The sequence below is a fragment of the Podarcis muralis genome, chromosome 9, assembly GCF_964188315.1.
Source record: "Podarcis muralis chromosome 9, rPodMur119.hap1.1, whole genome shotgun sequence".
Classification (NCBI taxonomy): Eukaryota; Metazoa; Chordata; class Lepidosauria; order Squamata; family Lacertidae; genus Podarcis; species Podarcis muralis.
The window spans coordinates 1,754,095-1,770,892 of NC_135663.1; the positions used below are offsets into that span (position 1 = coordinate 1,754,095).

Below are 16,798 nucleotides of genomic sequence, written 5' to 3' on the forward strand. Positions count from 1 at the left end.
TCTACTGGGCTGAGGCCGTTTAGGGCTTGAAAGGTCAGCACCAACACTTTGAATTGTGCTTGGAAACAGCCTGGGAGCCAATGTAGGTCTCTCAGGACTGGTGTTATGTGGTCTCAGCAGCCGCCCCCAGTCACCAGTCTAGCTGCCGCATTCTGGATTAGTTGTAGTTTCCGGGTCACCTTCTAAGGTAGCCCCACATAGAGCGCATTGCAGTAGTCCAAGCGGGAGATAACCAGAGCATGCACCACTCTGGCCAGACAGGGATTAAAGGAGGATTTTTTGAGAACCTTGCACACTACATTGAGCTCCTTGGAGAAAAAGGTGGAATAATAATGCAATCAACATATTAATACTAATACTAATTGCACGTAAATCACTATCTCGAGGCTATTTACACATGAAATAATCCAAAGTAGTTAGTGCAGCATAGCAAGCCCTTCATGTCTTGCAATACCTATTGCCTTCTTTGTTTTTGTTTTTTGCTTCGGTGGCCCCAGACACCCCCTTGGGGCCCAGGGGAGAGGAAGAACAGGGCAACCCTGCAAAACCTGCATTCCTCTGGGAATGCCAATTCCGGCTGCCATGAGACTCTCCACCAGGTCACGGCTTATATTGTGATAGCTCCGTCTGTGTGATAATGTCTCTCTCTGCTGGCCAAAACCTACAAATACAGGGCTCTGCTTGCCCACACAACCCTTGAAGATGACTGCATGGCCAAAAGTATGCCAAGGAAGAGGCAGGTGGACAGGAGGAGAGAGAGTGGGTAAAACATGGTTTTTCCCATCTGGAACAGAATCCAAGCCACATGTAAGTAAAGGTAAAGGTAAAGGGACCCCTGACCATTAAGTCCAGTTGCGGACGACTCCGGGGTTGTGGTGCTCATCTCGCTTTACTGGCCGAAGAAGCCGGCGTACAGCTTCCGGGTCATGTGGCCAGCATGACTAAGCCACTTCTGGAGAACCAGAGCAGCGCACGGAAACGCCATTTACCTTCCCACCGGAGTGGTGCCTATTTATCTGCTTGCACATTGACATGCTTTCAAACTGCTAGGTGGGCAGGAGCAGGGACCGAGCCACGGTAGCTCACCCCGTTGCGTGGATTCGAACCACCAACCTTCTGATCAGCAAGTCCTAGGCTCTGTGGTTTAACCCACAGCGCCACTCACGTCCCTTAACCTGTAAGTAGTAAGGTATTTAAGAAGGCTATTGACAAGCCAGAAGGTGTGCAGAGGAGAGAGACCAAGGTGATCAAGGATCTGGAAACCAAGCCTGATGAGGAGCGGTTGAAGGAGTCTGGGATAGAGAAGACTGAGAGAATCTAGGAGAGCCATCTTCAAATATCTAAAGGGCCATCACATGGAAGAGGGAGCAAGCTTGTTTTCTCTGGCTCTGGAGGGTAGGGCTCAAACCCATGGCTTCAAGTTACAAGAAATAAGATTCTGACTAAAGAAGAGAAAGGAATTTCTGGTGGTTAGAGCTGTCCAATAGTGGAATGGGCTCCTTTGGAAGGTGGTGGACTCTCCTTCCTTGTGGGCTGGATGGCCAACGATCATGGATGCTTTAGTTGAGATTGCAGGGGGTTGGGGTCCCTTCCAACTCTACACTTCTATGAACCTATGAAAGATCTTGGGTGGCACTGCAGTCTAAACCACAGAGCCTAGGACTTGCCGATCAGATGGTCGGTGGTTCGAATCCCCGTGATGAGGTGAGCTCCCATTGCTCCATCCCAGCTCCTGCCAACCTAGCAGTTCAAAAGCACATCAAAGTGCAAGTAGATAAATAGGTACCAATCCAGCAGGAAGGTAAATGGTGTTTCTGTGCGCTGCTCTGGTTCACCAGAAGCGGCTTAGTCCTGCTGGCCACATGACCCAGAAGCTGTACACCAGCTCCTTTGGCCAGTAAAGCGAGATGAGCACTGCAACCCCAGAGTCATCCGTGACTGGACCTAATGGTCAGGGGTCCCTTTACCTTTATGAAGGATCTTAAGGTCCAAGACCAGAAGTTTGTTTACCAAGGTCCGGGAGACGGTAGATTTGATCTCTGAAGATGATCCGGTCAGGTTTGTAGACGGGAGGCTTCCAGTTGCGTTGCAGAGCAAAAAGGTGGAGCAGCTGAGAAGGACGGAGTTGATCTCTCCATTGGTTGGGACCAGAACTAAAAGAAGTGAAAAGCAAAAGAAAGCGTCAACCTGCCCTATCCTCCAGGCTCAAGGCAGGTAAAGTTTGATGGGACTTGTTGCACTTTTTCCAAGAGATGCTACCCTGTTCCTGCACACCTCCCCTTTTATTGCAACGTGATATGTGCAGGAGAACTTCTCACTATTGTATGCTGTGCTGCCTGTCAATCAGCTGATGGTTTACAGGCATCTCACAAGGCCCACGGGTCAGCTGAGCACCATGCGCAGTGCTATGCCAGACCTGACAAGCAACTGATCGCCGGGGTTTTGCAGTTCAGCGCATGGAGCTTTCCAAAACCCTGAACATCAGCTGACAGCCATCGTGGGACAAGCCCAACATCCTGCCTTACATAGTGAGCGACCAGCTGCTTTGGGGCTCTGAAGGCCCCTCCGATCAGCCTTGGGTTCGAGATTCAGGTTCACAGCTCTTCTCGTTTAGTTCTCCAGCTCCACTCTCTCTCCAAACCCTCAAGCGAAAAAAAGGACTTTTCTAGGCTGCTGCCAGAAATCCTCTCGAACTGGAAATGGTTGAAGGCTTCTGCATGCAAGGCTTGCTCTCTACCCCAAAGTGATGTTCGGCCTCTTTGCAGTCTCCAGTCCTCTTTAGCTGTCATTCCTGCATTGCAGGGGGCTGGACTAAAGGACCTTTGGGGTGCCCCCCAATTCTGCAATTCTACCATTTTGCCTCCCCCCTTGGCCTCCCATCACCCTCAGCTTTGCAGGAACCAGGTTGGATAAACAGGTGGGCTTGAGGCCACCCGGAGGCCCAGCTCTCTCCTGTGGCTATTCCCGCAAACCCCCCTCCCCAAAAGAGGGGCAAGGCACCCTGTGTTGTCTCGGTTTCCCCCAAGCACCCACATGCAGTAAGTCTGGGGCAGGCCACAGCGGGACCCAAATCTGGAGAGGAACCGGTTCTCGAGGTCCAGGGTGGTTTCCCCAATTTTCTCGTCTTTGGACAAGAGGTCGTAGTCGTAGAGGGTGACCTTCAGATCTTTCTCCAGGGGCAGAATACACGTCAGCTCAAACATCCTACGGGGAGAAGGAAGGCTCAGTGTTACTCAGATGGACAGGGTCACATTTGCTACACTTGCTTAGCAGTGTGTTCTGTGAACCACCCTGAGACCTCCAAACATAGTGTGGTATATAAATTTAATTAATAATGATAATAATAATTAATTTTATTGGTTGGTTGGTTGGTTACACACTGTATTGTTGATTGATTGGTTACAGTCCAGGGGTCAGCAAACTTTTTCAGCAAGGAGCCGGTCCACTGTCCCTCAGACCTTGCGGGGGGCCAGACTATATTTTTGGGGGGTGGGAATGAACAAATTCCTATGCCCCAGAAATAACCCAGAGGTGCATTTTAAATAAAAGCACACATTCTACTCATATAAAAACACGCTGATTCCCTGACCACCCACGGGCCGGATTTAGAAGGTGATTGGGCCGGATCCGGCCCCTGGGCCTTAGTTTGCCTATCCATGTGTTACATATTCAGCAGAGCACTCGTTTTCAAAAAAATGAAATTTATTAACCAGGCCTTTGGTTGACCCGCTTGACATCCTATGCCCTTTTAAAATGTGTCTCTTTTTGGGGAGTGGGGAGTTTTTGGGTTATTGTTTTTTATTCTGACTATATATGTTGTGATCTTTTCTGTGAAACACCCTGAGACCTCTGGGTATAGGGCAGTATATAAACTCAAGAAATAAGAATAAGAGGTATTAAAGAAGGAACCTTTCCCTCTTCCCTTCAACACCCCCCAGGGGTCTACATCTATGTCTGGCCTTGCATTCACCCCTTACTTTCCAAAGACGGGCTCCAGCGTGCAGGGGAGGTAATGGTCCTGGTCATTGATGGATTTCTTCCCCACAGATATCTTGACGTAAGGGTCACACTGCACAGGAGAAAAGAAAGGTGGTCAGTCAAGGTGGGCTCTCTGCAGACCCAGGTAAGGTTACCTGGGCATGTCTAGCCAACGGAGAGATGCAAACAGAGGCAAACGAGGTCCCCACTTCCTGACACCCAACAGAAGCCCCCAAAAGATACGTGCTTGTTGGTTGGTTTTATAAAATTTGTACAATGTTTGATAGTAAAAGAACCTCAAAGTGCTTTACAAAAAGCAGAAGGAATAATCAACAATATTGTTGCTTAAAACGATTAACAGCAATCATTTTAAACCTTCAGAAAATCAACAGTAAATGGAAAACAGCTTAAAACACACACTGGCATTCTAGATATCTTATTTATTTATCTACTTGTCAAAATTTATATACCACCCTTTGTAGATCTCAGGCAAGTTCACAACACAAGAATACAAGATAAAAACACAAAATGCATAATAAAACAAACCAATACCCCACTTTCACATTACATGGGAAATAGGTCTTAGGGAGATGTTTAAATACTGTGTATTTAGATACCGTGCGCGTGTGTGTGTGTGTGTGTGTAGGATTCTACCTTAGTTGTTTTTCACCCTTGGGTGCCATTGTTGGTCTCCAACTCCCATCATCCCAGCCGAGTCATCCATGGTCAGGGATAATTGGAGCTGTAGTCAAGAACAATCCTCCTTAAAGCAAAAAACAAAAACTGCTAATAAAAAGTGGATGACAAGGAAAAGTGGAAGCTTTAAAAAACATATTGTTTTTTGTTAGGGCTGCCGTATGTCCGGATTTCCCCAGACACTACTGGGATTTCAAAGGCAGAAGCAACTTCCAGGGGCAATTTCTGAAAGGTGGCGGTTTTTCCTGGATCTTAGGCAAGTGAACCAAAAAATTGTGGTTTTTTGGCATTATCGTTAAAAAAAAAAAGGCTTTGGTGTTTACCTAAGAAAAGACCTAAGAAAGCTCAACAACATTTGGGGTGTCCTGCTGGTTTTTCCTTTTTGAAATATGTTGTTTAGTCATTTAGTCGTGTCCGACTCTTCGTGACCCCCTGGACCAGAGCACACCAGGCACTCCTGTCTTCCACTGCCTCCCGCAGTTTGGTCAGACTCATGTTTGCAGCTTCGAGAACACTGTCCAACCATCTCGCCCCCTGTCGTCCCCTTCTCCTTGCGCCCTCCATCTTTCCCAACATCAGGGTCTTTTCCAGGGAGTCTTCTCTTCTCATGAGGTGGCCAAAGTACTGGAGCCTCAGCTTCAGGATCTGTCCTTCCAGTGAGCACTCAGGGCTGATTTCCTTCAGAATGGAGAGGTTTGATCTTCTTGCAGTCCATGGGACTCTCAAGAGTCTCCTCCAGCACCAGAGTTCAAAAGCATCAATTCTTTGGCGATCAGCCTTCTTTATGGTCCAGCTCTCACTTCCATACATCATTACTGGGAAAACCATAGCTTTAACTATACAGGCCTTTGTCGGCAAGGTGATGTCTCTGCTTTTTAACAAAATAAAATAAAATATGGCAACCCTATTTTGGGTAGCTATTGGGTTGTTGTTTCTTATTTTTATTAGGTATTTTGTGGTTTTATATCTTGATTTTATTCTGTGAACCACCTTGAGATCCTACCTGCCTGCCCATTCTCTCCCAGGCTTACCTTTCCATTTGAGTCCTTTGGCTGCAGATCAAAGGCCCGGATGATGTAAACGCGGACGAGGCATTCCTGGGGGCCTCTGGCTGGAAGCTGGTGGAACTGGCGAGGAGGAACTGCCACTGTGGGGTCATCTGGCAGAGGGTAGATCTTGAAGGCGCCCTGCAAGCCGAGCGGGGAGGCCATTAGAGCCTGCCATCGACAACTCCCTGCATCCTACAGCCAAGCTCAGCTGGGTCACAGCTTACAAAGCAGAACTCAGAGGGCTCACACTGTGAACCAACCCATCTCTCGAGGAACGCAATGGCCATGACCCTCAGGAAGGAAGGTGACTCTGGCAAGGAGTCCATCTAGGCCCTGAACAGGGGCAGACCTACATTTGGGGGGCCCTGAAGCTTAAACTGTCATGGGGGCCCCTTTGCAACCAGCAACGAGGTGTGGGTATCCACGGTTATCTTTTTCCATGGGGTTGTTCCACGACGGGTGACCACACCTTTGCAACATCTGTGCTACATTGGGATTGTTGAAATATATGCAACCAAAAATCAATCCATTTGACTCAAGTCAATGTGACTCTACTAGACACAACAAAATTAAGCAATGGGGTCTCTTCTGTGGCCCCTCTGGGATTAGAAGCCCTGAAGCTTTGGCTTTGTTCGTTTCATAGCATAATGCTGGTGGTCAACAAAAGAGGTTGAAAGACTCTCTCAAGGCAAATCTTTTTTTAAAAATGCAGTATAAACACCAACAACTAGGAAACACTGGCTTGCGAGTGCTTCAGCTGGAGAGCAGCCTTTACCAAAGGTGTTGTGGACTTTGAAGACACTCGAACTCAGGACGCAAGGGAGAAACGTGCTAAGAGGAAGGCACGCTTGGCAAACTCTCACCGTGATCAACTCCCACCTGGAAACCTATGTCCCCACTGTGGAAGGACGTGTGGATCCAGAATTGGCCTCCACAGTCACTTATGGACTCACTGTTAAGACCGTGTTCATGGAAGATAATCTTACTCGGCTATGAGGGATTGCCGAAGAAGAAGAAGATTGGCACCTGTGCCTGAAAGAACTTAGCTCATGACTCCCCTCCTTTATGCAAAACAAGTGATATTGCAGCAGAGGTTTTATACGGATTACACAGCAATCGTCTCCAGGCCCTCCGGTATCTGAAAGAGGTTAGCAAACCTTGAATTCCCCCACAATGGTCGGGTCTTCATTGGAATCCTGAGTCTTGCCACGGTACAGCTTAAAGGTGTTGCAGAAATCCGAGAGACCCCCAAAGTCTTCTACGCTCTCCAACTCCGTTTCATAGACCTAAGGGAAGAAAAACGTGGTTTTGGTTTGTCCAGTTGGAAGGGGTCCCAAAGGACCAGGGACGCCGACTTGCCCCCCACTGCTTGCCTGTTGGTGGGGCAGGGAGTGCAGGGGGTGATCTTCACCGTCCAGAAGTCCCGGCCCCACTCGGTGCACCAGCACTCGCCCGGGAGTGGTGGGGGATAACAGCCCCTTCAGTATTGGGGGGGGGGGGCTCAGACCCTTGCCCAGAAATACTTAGGGGGCTGGAGCTCCTTCTGCCCCCTATAGTTGGCACCTCTGCAGAAGTCATGTAGCTCAACACCCTGCAAAGTCGTTCCCTGTTCAAGAATCCCTCAGAGGTGGCCTCCAACCTCTCTTGAGGAAGGACAGCCCAACCCCTTTCAAAAGAGTCCATTCCACTGTTGAATGGCTCTTATCATCTGACAGTTATCCCTAATGTCTAGTCAGAAACCTCCTCCCGCACTGCAAGGGGTTGGCTAGATCAGGCATAGGCAAACTCGGCCCTCCAGATGTTTTGGGACTACAATTCCCTGGTCCTGACCACTGGTCCTGCTAGCTAGGGATGATGGGAGTTGTAGTCCCAAAACATCTGGAGGGCCGAGTTTGCCTCTGCCTGGACTAGATGATCCTCCAGGTCCCTTTCAACTCAACAATTCTATGGTTCTATGGTTCTTTCTCATCATGGGGCTATCAGTTTGGGTCCTGCCCTCCAGAGCAGTTTGGGTCCTGCCCTTCCATGTGAAAGCCCTTCAGATACTTGAAGATGGCCCTCATATCTCCTCTCAGTCTCCCCTTTTCCAGGCTAAACATATCCAGCTCCTTCAACCGTTCCTCATCAGGCTTGGTTTCCAGAGCCTTGATCATCTTGGTCTCCCTCCTCTGTACACCTTCCAGTTTGTCAATATCCTTCTTAAACTGGGAGGCCTAGAACTGGACTCCAGACTGGTTCTGACCAGAACAGAGTGGTCCTATGACTTCCTTTGATCTGGACACTAGACTTCTGTTGCTTCTGAGGAGCTGGTGAAGCTCAGAGTGGCCACTGTCCCAGACACCTCCCTGGCTAAGTTTCAGTCCAACCTCACAACTCCCTCCAGCTCGAGTCCCAGGTGTTGCAATTTCATCTCCTAAGCAACGACCGCCATCCTTCCTCTCCCAAGGAAGGTCTCCCTCGCGGCCCTTCACTTCATCAAATCTGGCCCTCTGTGAAAAATGTTTGGACACCACTGATCTAAGGTTATTGACTTAGATTGCTGCTGCCCACCATCTAACGCCATAAACAAGAGAAAGGAACTCTTTTTTCATTAGCGATTGCTCTTTGTAAACTGAAGTAAGCAGCATACAAATCGTGTTACCTAAATATATAACAAGAGCACACTTTGCTATTACTCTGCTTTTACAATTTGGTTTTGATGCTTCCGGATGCCCTTGCCACCCAGGAACCAATTTAACTGCATTGCTTAAATAACTGGAATTGCACCAGTGTCTCAACAAGAAAAATCCTTTTCTTTGCAAAGTATTATCAGATGCTATTTGCTGAGGAATCGAGCTCTGGAGCTGTACTAATAAAGAACAAGAGGTCTCCCTCCAACCGGTTACCTTTAGCGTGTCAAAACCCTTTTCCAGGTATGAGCCGCATTTTTCCCGGTCGCCCGTGGAAGCGTAGAACTTGCTCCACCAATCGATGAACTCTTCTTCCTGGCAGAGGAGAAGCAACACTTCGTATCAAGAAATCCCGATAGCAATCGGCACCACCTGAGTGGCTCTCGGTTTGCACGGGGATGCGTGCAAAGAAAGGATGGGTCTCCATCAACAAGGCTCAAGAATGAACGGCGCAAGTCATTGCGGCGAAACACAGCTCTCTTATTAGAAAAACCAGCGGGGGGATTTGGGTGGCTTTTGAAAAGCTGGAGCCGCAGCTCAGCTCTACTTCCAGAATGCCATGGGTTCAATCCCTTAAGAAAAGCCCGCTGGATCAGACCAATGGCCCATCTAGTCCAGCGTCCTGTTCTCACAATGGCTAGCTGGGTGCCCCAATGGAAAACCCACAAGCACAAGAACAGATCTCCCCTCCTGCAGGTTCAGAAACTGGGATTCAGTTTGATGTATTTTTAATCTTTGTTGGAAGCTGCCCAGAGTGGCTGGGGAAACCCAGCCAGATTGGTGGGGTACAAATAAATTATTATTATTATTATTATTATTATTATTATTATTATTATTATTACTATTGCCTCGAACTCAGCCACTCTGGCTAGTAGCCTCCTTCATTTATTTCCCCAATCCTCTTTTCAAGGCATCTAAGTTGACGGCTACCCCGCTCTCCTGTGGCAAGGAGTTCCATAGTTTAACACTGTGCTGCTCGAATGAGTCCTTTCTTTGTATCTGCCCTGAACCTTTCAACTTACCTAGTTAAGTAGGTAAAGAGGAAGCCGTTGGCCTGGCTCAGTAGAAGGCACACAGAAGGCTTCGTTTGAACTGGGGGGGGGGGGGGTTGTAAAGAAATGTTATTTTCTTTGGTAATGGCTACAATTCTCAAGGTCAACCGGAGCCAAGATGAAGGAGCAATTGGTAATTCGTGAAACATCCTTAAGCAAATAAATATCTCATTTTGGAATTCCGCAAAATTCCATCACACTAACCTCACGGAGAAGCCGGGATAATCGGGGTTTATGGAGTTTGACTGGGAGCCAGGCAGGCGGGCATCTTGAGAGTCCCTGTCTCAAAAAGGCATTGCGCTGGGACCCAGAACTTTCTCTCCAACCCCCCACAATACACTTCCTCCCCTCGTAGGAATATTGCATAAATCTCCCTTTTCGGCCATCCTTTTGCATTGGGAGGGGGGAGCTGCATTCTAACCAAAATGCCTTTATTATGACATTCCACAGGTGCCGTGTTACAAAGAAAGCACTTTCAGTAATCTGACGGTTTTACCTCTGGTCTCCTCTGCAGCCCCAAGACAAAGAAAGGGGTTAGAGGTTTCTGCTGATGTTGGGGCTGAGGCTACTGAGAATAACATGTTTTTTGTGTTTTTAGGGGGGTGTTTTGGATGTGTGTATTTTTTCCCCTTTTTCTTTTTAAGCAAAACACCAGGAGACGCAGCTGGAATGTTAACTGGAAAGGACACTGGCTGCTCATTCGAAACAGGAAAGCCATGCCTGGCAAGAAAGACTAAGGAGGGAGCTGGCTTAAGCGTCTTGCGAGGGGCACAGAAGGCCCTGGATTGACATCGCATGGCATCCAGAAGGGACTTTTTACCATATGTCGTGGGATTGCAGTAAGATTAGAAAATTTTGGGAAATGATATATAATGAGTTGAAGAAAATGTTCCAATTAACATCGGTTGAAAAACCTGAAGCATTTTTGTTAGGGATTGTAGGGAAAGACCTGCCAAGGAAATTTAAGAATATCTTTATGCATGCGACAACGGCGACAAGAGTCTTAATAGCACAAGGTTGGAAGAATGAAGAAACCCCGACTGAAGAACTGTGGCAAGAGAAACTGATGGACTATGTGGAACTGGCGAAATTGACGCACAAACTGTGGGACAAGGACAACTGTGACTTCAAAGAAGAATGAGAACCTTTTGCAAAGTATTTAAGAAACTAAATTGGACTCCTTGGCAGGTTTTGAATAAACATTCACAAATTCATTATTAATAACACATAATAGTTAGATTAAGGATTTTTACAATTTTATAATATGCAGAGAATTATAAGTATGGAAAAACAAGAGAGAGGCGCTGAGGGAAGTCTAGGGGGTGGAGTGGAGGATGGGTTCCTTTTTGGGGAGGGGGGAATTAAGGATGATATGTTCCATTGAAAAACAATGACAAACCTAGACAGCATCTTAAAAAGCAGAGACATCACCTTGCCAACAAAGGTCTGTACAGTTCAAGCTCTGGTTTTCCCAGTAGTGATGTATGGAAGTGAGAGTTGGACCATCAAGAAGGCTGATCGCCAAAGAATTGATGCTTTTGAATTCTGGTGCTGGAGGAGACTCTGGAGAGTCCCATGGACTGCAAGAAGATCAAACCTCTCCATTCTGAAGGAAATCAGCCCTGAGTGCTCACTGGAAGGACAGATCCTGAAGCTGAGGCTCCAAGACTTTGGCCACCTCAAGAGAAGAGAAGACTCCCTGGAAAAGACCCTGATGCTGGGGAAGATGGAGGGCACAAGGAGAAGGGGATGACAGAGGACGAGATGGCTGGACAGTGTTCTCAAAGCTAGGAACATGTGTTTCGTAGAGACAGTGGAAGACAGGAGTGCCTGGCATGCTCTGGTCCAGGGGGTCACGAAGAGTCGGACACGACTAAACGACTAAACAACAACGTCCTATGATCTACAACAGAGAGACATGGTGGTACTGGGGAGGGAGAGGTCAAGAACTGAGCCAAGACCAAAAAATATATATATGCTTTTGCTGAAATGGGCAGGGACTGTGCAAGAGTTCTCTTGAGCAGCTCATAAGAACATAAGAAGATCTTGCTGGATCAGGCCCAGGGCCCATCCAGTGCAGCATCCTGTTCTCACTCTGACCAACCAGATCCAGCAAGGAGGATTCGATCCCTCTTCCCTCCTGTGGTTTCCAGCAACTGGGGTTTGGAAGCCTCCAACTGTGGTCCTCATGGCTGGTAGCTGTTATGTACTGAGCTGAATAGGATCCAAAAGGCATCAGTCTGATTGGTCCTAGAACAATAGGGTCCAGAATGCAGCAGTCTGATTGGTCCACAGGAGCCACCCAATCCAGCACCAGGTGGAAGTGAATCTGCAACCTGATTGGCCTACAGGAGAATCCCAGAATTAGCCAATCACGTGGGGCCCATTGTGTAAATAATGTACATAAAGCAGACATTCTGGGGGAACTTCCATTCCTCCTCACCACTATGAGCTGAACAAAGAGCATGAAACCCACTCTCGACTCCGAGTATATTTCAAAAGCCACCCACTGCCTCCTGTGGCAGGGAGTTCCATGGTTTAACGACATGCAGCACAAAGAAGTCCTTTCTTTTCTCTGTCCTGAGACTTCCGACATTGAGCTTCATTGCACGTCCACGAGTTCTAGCATGGGGAGAGAGGGAAAACAGCTTCCCTCTAGCCCCTTTCCTCTTGCTGGACATCATTTGAGAAACCTCTGCCGGCTCCTCCCCATTTCAGTGGGGTCTGTGCAGGAGACCTTGCCAGTGAATTGGAGCCCCTAGGAAGTGGGAGGTCTCAGGCTTCTGCGTGGCCTGGGCAAGCTGTTCCCTGCAAGGGTCAGGAGCCACACACACACACCCCCAGAGCCTGGGCCTGGCAACCCAATCCTGAACTGGGTGTGGGGAGGCCCCGGCACGGCTGCGTTCATGGGAGGTGACCACAGGAATGCCCAGCTGGCAGGCCACCCCTTCGGAGAGTCTCGGGGCTGGGTATCAACTGTCAGGTTCAGCTGGAGATATCCGATCCCAGTGGCTCTTCCAGGGAAGGGTAACCAGATAGGCCATAAAATATGCGCCACGATTTGAGACTCGCAAGCGCAGCAAATAACCAATTACCCCAAATAGTTTACAGATTTCGGCTCGCATGTTTTCTGGCTCGTGTTTCGCGTGCTAACTTGTCGCTTAATGGCTTATTTGTATTAGAGGCAGCAGAAGGCCTGGCTGGCTGCAAGGAGGCAACCCGACAGCTCTCCAAAGCGGCAGCTCTCTTCGCTGACGGGACGGAAGACTGCATCTTCTTCACATGCCAATGTTGGCGGTCCAATTTAACATTGCACTTTCTCCATCTACTTCCAATGCACTCGTGGCACATAGCAACCGGATGCTGGGATATCCGGGACAGAGAAAAGAACTTCTTCACGCAGCGCAGACTGTGGAACTCCCTCCCACAAGGGGCAGTGGAGGTCACCAACATGGTCTGGTCCGCTTTAAAAGAGGATCAGAGAGGGCTATCAATGGCTCTTTTCTGCCACCATAGCTGGAGGCAGCAATGCTTCTGAATGCCACGTGCTGGAAACCACAGGAGAGGCCAGTTGCTCTTGGGTTCGAATCCTGCTTGCAGATTTCCCTTTGGAGCGTGTGGTAGAGGTTGAATCCTGACAAGACAGAAGTAATGTTTTGGGGGGACAGGAGGCGGGTGGGTGTGGGGGACTCCCTGGTCCGGAATGGGGTATCTGTGTCCCTGAAGGACCAGGTGCGCAGCCTGGGAGTCATTTTGGACTTACAGCTGTCCATGGAGGCACAGGTCAATTCTGTGTCCAGGGCAGCTCCATCTGGTACGCAGGCTGAGACCCTCCCTGCCCACGGACTGTCTCGCCAGAGTGGTGCATGATCTAGTTATCTCTCGCTTGGACTACTGCAATGCGCTCTGTGTGGGGCTACCTTTAAAGGTGACCCGGAAACTGCAATTAATCCAGAATGTGGCAGCTAGACTGGTGACTGGGAGTGGCCACTGGGACCACATAACACCAGTCCTGAGAGATCTACATTGGCTCCCAGTATGTTTCCAAGCAAAATTCAAAGTGTTGGTGCTGACCTTTAAAGCCCTAAACGGCCTTGGCCCAGAATACCTGAAGGAGCGTCTCCACCCCCATCGTTCCACCCAGACACTGAGATCCAGCTCCGAGGGCCTTCTAGCAGTTTCCTCACTGAGAGAAGCTAAGTTACAGGGAACCAGGCAGAGGGCCTTCTCGGTAGTGGCACCCACCCTGTGGAACGCCCTCCCACTAGATGTCAAAAACAACTACCGGACTTTTAGAAGACATCTGAAGGCAGCCCTTAGGGAAGTTTTTAATGTTTAATAGGTTATTGCATTTTAATATTCTGTTGGAAGACGCCCAGCCAGATGGGTGGGGTATAAATAAGTTGTTGTTGTTGTTGTTGTTGTTGTTGTTGTTGTTGTTGTTGTTGTTGTTGTTAGCCACTTTGAGAACAGGATGCTGGACTGCAGGGGCCATTGGCCTGATCCAGCAGGCTCATCTTGTGTATCCATTTGTGGAATTTCTTAAGTTTAGCCATTTCCTCTATTCCCCCAGATGTGCGTTGGAAAACCTGCAAATTCCGAGGACAGAGTTGCTTGCTTTGTGTGAATGGCCCCATCTGAGAAATGCAGCTACGTGGGTGTAAAGGGATCCGTCCGGCTCACTGCTGGCATTTCTCCCCTCCCATCCATCCTGGGCAGTGTGTGTGTGTGTTGCACTGATGTGCAGTGACCCGGCTTCCTCAGGGATCATCTCCGTATCTGCCACTTTCCAGCATGTGCTGTACAAGTTAATTTGCAAACAGGGAGGTGAGCAGTGAAACCAAATGCCATGTCATATCTCAAGTACACAGTGTTGCTTTTACATTTGTTTGCTAAGCAAATGAAACAGCGGAGATAAGGCTGCGCAAATTTTTTTGTAGTGGTAGCTGCTGAACCGAGATTAGGCTGAACCGGACATCATTAGAGCCTGGCTGCTAGATCACAGCAGCTGCCAAGCTATCCCAGGATCCTGTTCTCCCAGAGGGCAGCCAGGGGAAAGTCCACAGGCAGGAGCAACAGGAGCGAGGCCCTCCCCACCTGACCCTGCACTGGGTTCCTCAGGATTAGTCCCTCTGGTAATGGCAGAAGCTGAATCAGGCCCCTCTCCAGGTCTGAGACATCAACACTCCCCTAAACCAGGGTCAGCAAACTTTTTCAGCAGGGGGCTGGTCCACTGTCCCTCAGACCTTTTGGGGGGCCAGACTATATTTTTTCTTGGGGGGGGGGGAATGAACTAATTCCTATGCCCCACAAATAACCCAGAGATGCATTTTAAATAAAAGCACACATTCTACTCATGTAAAAACACGCTGATTCCTGGACCGTCCGCAGGCTGGATTTAGAAGGCGATGGGGCCAGATCCGGCCCCCGGGCCTTAGTTTGCCTAAAGGTAAAGGTAAAGGGACCCCTGACCATTAGGTCCAGTCGTGAACGACTCTGGGGTTGCGGCGCTCATCTCGCTTTACTGGCCAAGGGAGCCGGCGTACAGCTTCCGGGTCATGTGGCCAGCATGGCTAAGCCACTTCTGACGAACCAGAGCAGCGCACGGAAACACCGTTTACCTTCCTGCCGGAGTGGTACCTATTTATCTACTTGCACTTTGATGTGCTTTCAAACTGCTAGGTTGGCAGGAGCAGGGACCAAACAATGGGAGCTCACCCCCGTTGCGGGGATTTGAACCGCCGACCTTCTGATCAGCAAGTCCTAGGCTCTGTGGTTTAACCCACAGTGCCACCCGCGTCCCATAGCATTCAGTTACTGTCCTCCTAAACTGGTTCTTGTTTTATGGTCCCTCCGCACTCTTGAGTGAAGCCTCACAGATTTTGCAGACTCTCAACCTCCAGGCTTTGCAGATACAGTGGCTGGGGTCTACACAGGAACAATTTCTATTTTCTTCATGCACTCCCAAGTTCTCAGCACCCACCAATCCTCAAATCCCCCCCAAATCACTTGAGAGATGTGTGAGAGGAAAGGGAGTCCCTGAGGCCACCTCAAGGCATCCAGCTATTCCAACTTCATGACCCAATAGCTTCCACCCAGCAAGGAATCCTGGGCTTTGCCTCAACCGAATAACCCAATTTTGCGGTTCCAATTTTCTATTTTTCCTTTAATATCAGGACAAATTTTGCAGGCATAAATAGAAGGCTGGGGTTTTCTCATCTTTCTGTGTAACCTGAGAAAACATCAATCTGACACTCCCAGCCTCCAATTTGTGGCTGTTTCCACCACCTACCACACACCATTAAAAGAGAAAGAAAAGAAAACCCCGGGTTTGCAAAATAAAGCATAAAGCCGTTGAACCCAGTAATTAGGTGAGAAATGAAGCCATACATACATGGAGGTCAGCCCGGGAAGTTTGCATGTTAATGAAAGCTGAGCTGGTCATGCCGTCCTCCGGCTACAAATTAAAAGCTTTGATTAGTGGGGGAGTTAGACAAGCACAAATCCAACACACAATGGCAGGCGCAAGGGTTGGCTTTTGTAAAACACAAACAAGGCATAGAAATACAACCTCCCTTATCCAAACGAGCACATGGGAAAGACCTCGAGTCCAAATAACTGGATCTCCAATAACTCAAGGACAAGCAAGGTGTGAGAAAAAATATCCATGCTGACTGGTTTTGTGGATACAGCAGCTGCCTTTGCACATAATGTTTCGCCAAGCCATGGTTTCTCAGGAATGCCTGGCTGTGGAGGAGATGATGGCACCTGCTTGGCTCCTCCTGGGCTTCACCACTAACACTCCTGCTTAGCCAAGACCCTTGGCTGTTGGGCTACAGCACATGGTTAGGGAACAGAAGCCTGAAGAACCGTCCCAGGGATTATGACGACACGCGGAGAGCGTGCTGGATCAGGCCAATGGCCCATCTAGTGAAGGACTCAGGCACAAGAGCAGCAACTCTCCCCATCCCAACACCCTCCCAGAAACTGGGATGCAGGAGCATCGCAATGGAGCCAGAGCAGAGTCATCAATAGCCCTCTCCTCCTCCATGAATTTGCCCCGTCCTCTGTTAAAGTCATCGAGGTTGGCGCTTCCTGGGGAAGTGAGTTCCATAGATTAACTGCAGACTGCAGGAAGGAGCGCTTTCTTGTATCTACCCTGAACTTTGGCTATCGAGCCTTGGCTTAGCCGTCGTCTCGCCCCGAGCTAAAAAGCTGCGGGAGGAGCAAGGGGGGGGGCAGGATCACACCGTCCTGAGATACTCTGGCTCACCGTGATGTCTTGCGAACCAGGCCAGTGGGTGGTGGGAGGCCTATTTTGAACATCCAAAATGGCAAAGAGGCAAGAGGGCCT

At 48.9% G+C, this 16,798-nt stretch overlaps 1 protein-coding gene across 8 annotated transcripts in view; it reads right to left on the bottom strand.

Annotated features, from left to right (window-relative positions):
- DYSF (dysferlin) overlaps positions 1 to 16,798 on the bottom strand; it is a 187,337-nt gene that overhangs the window by 27,551 nt on the left and 142,988 nt on the right. For 4 of the 8 annotated variants that reach the window (XM_077933691.1, XM_077933693.1, XM_028744492.2 and 1 more), the window contains 7 exons: positions 15,839 to 15,901; positions 8,609 to 8,707; positions 6,881 to 7,009; positions 5,706 to 5,861; positions 3,978 to 4,069; positions 3,034 to 3,204; positions 2,011 to 2,153 (listed from right to left, as the gene is read on the bottom strand). In XM_077933691.1, coding sequence (XP_077789817.1) covers positions 2,011 to 2,153; positions 3,034 to 3,204; positions 3,978 to 4,069; positions 5,706 to 5,861; positions 6,881 to 7,009; positions 8,609 to 8,707; positions 15,839 to 15,901 — 853 coding nt within the window. The remainder of the gene's footprint in view (positions 1 to 2,010; positions 2,154 to 3,033; positions 3,205 to 3,977; positions 4,070 to 5,705; positions 5,862 to 6,880; positions 7,010 to 8,608; positions 8,708 to 15,838; positions 15,902 to 16,798) is intronic. The other 4 variants (XM_077933695.1, XM_077933697.1, XM_077933696.1 and 1 more) reach the window with 1 other exon arrangement.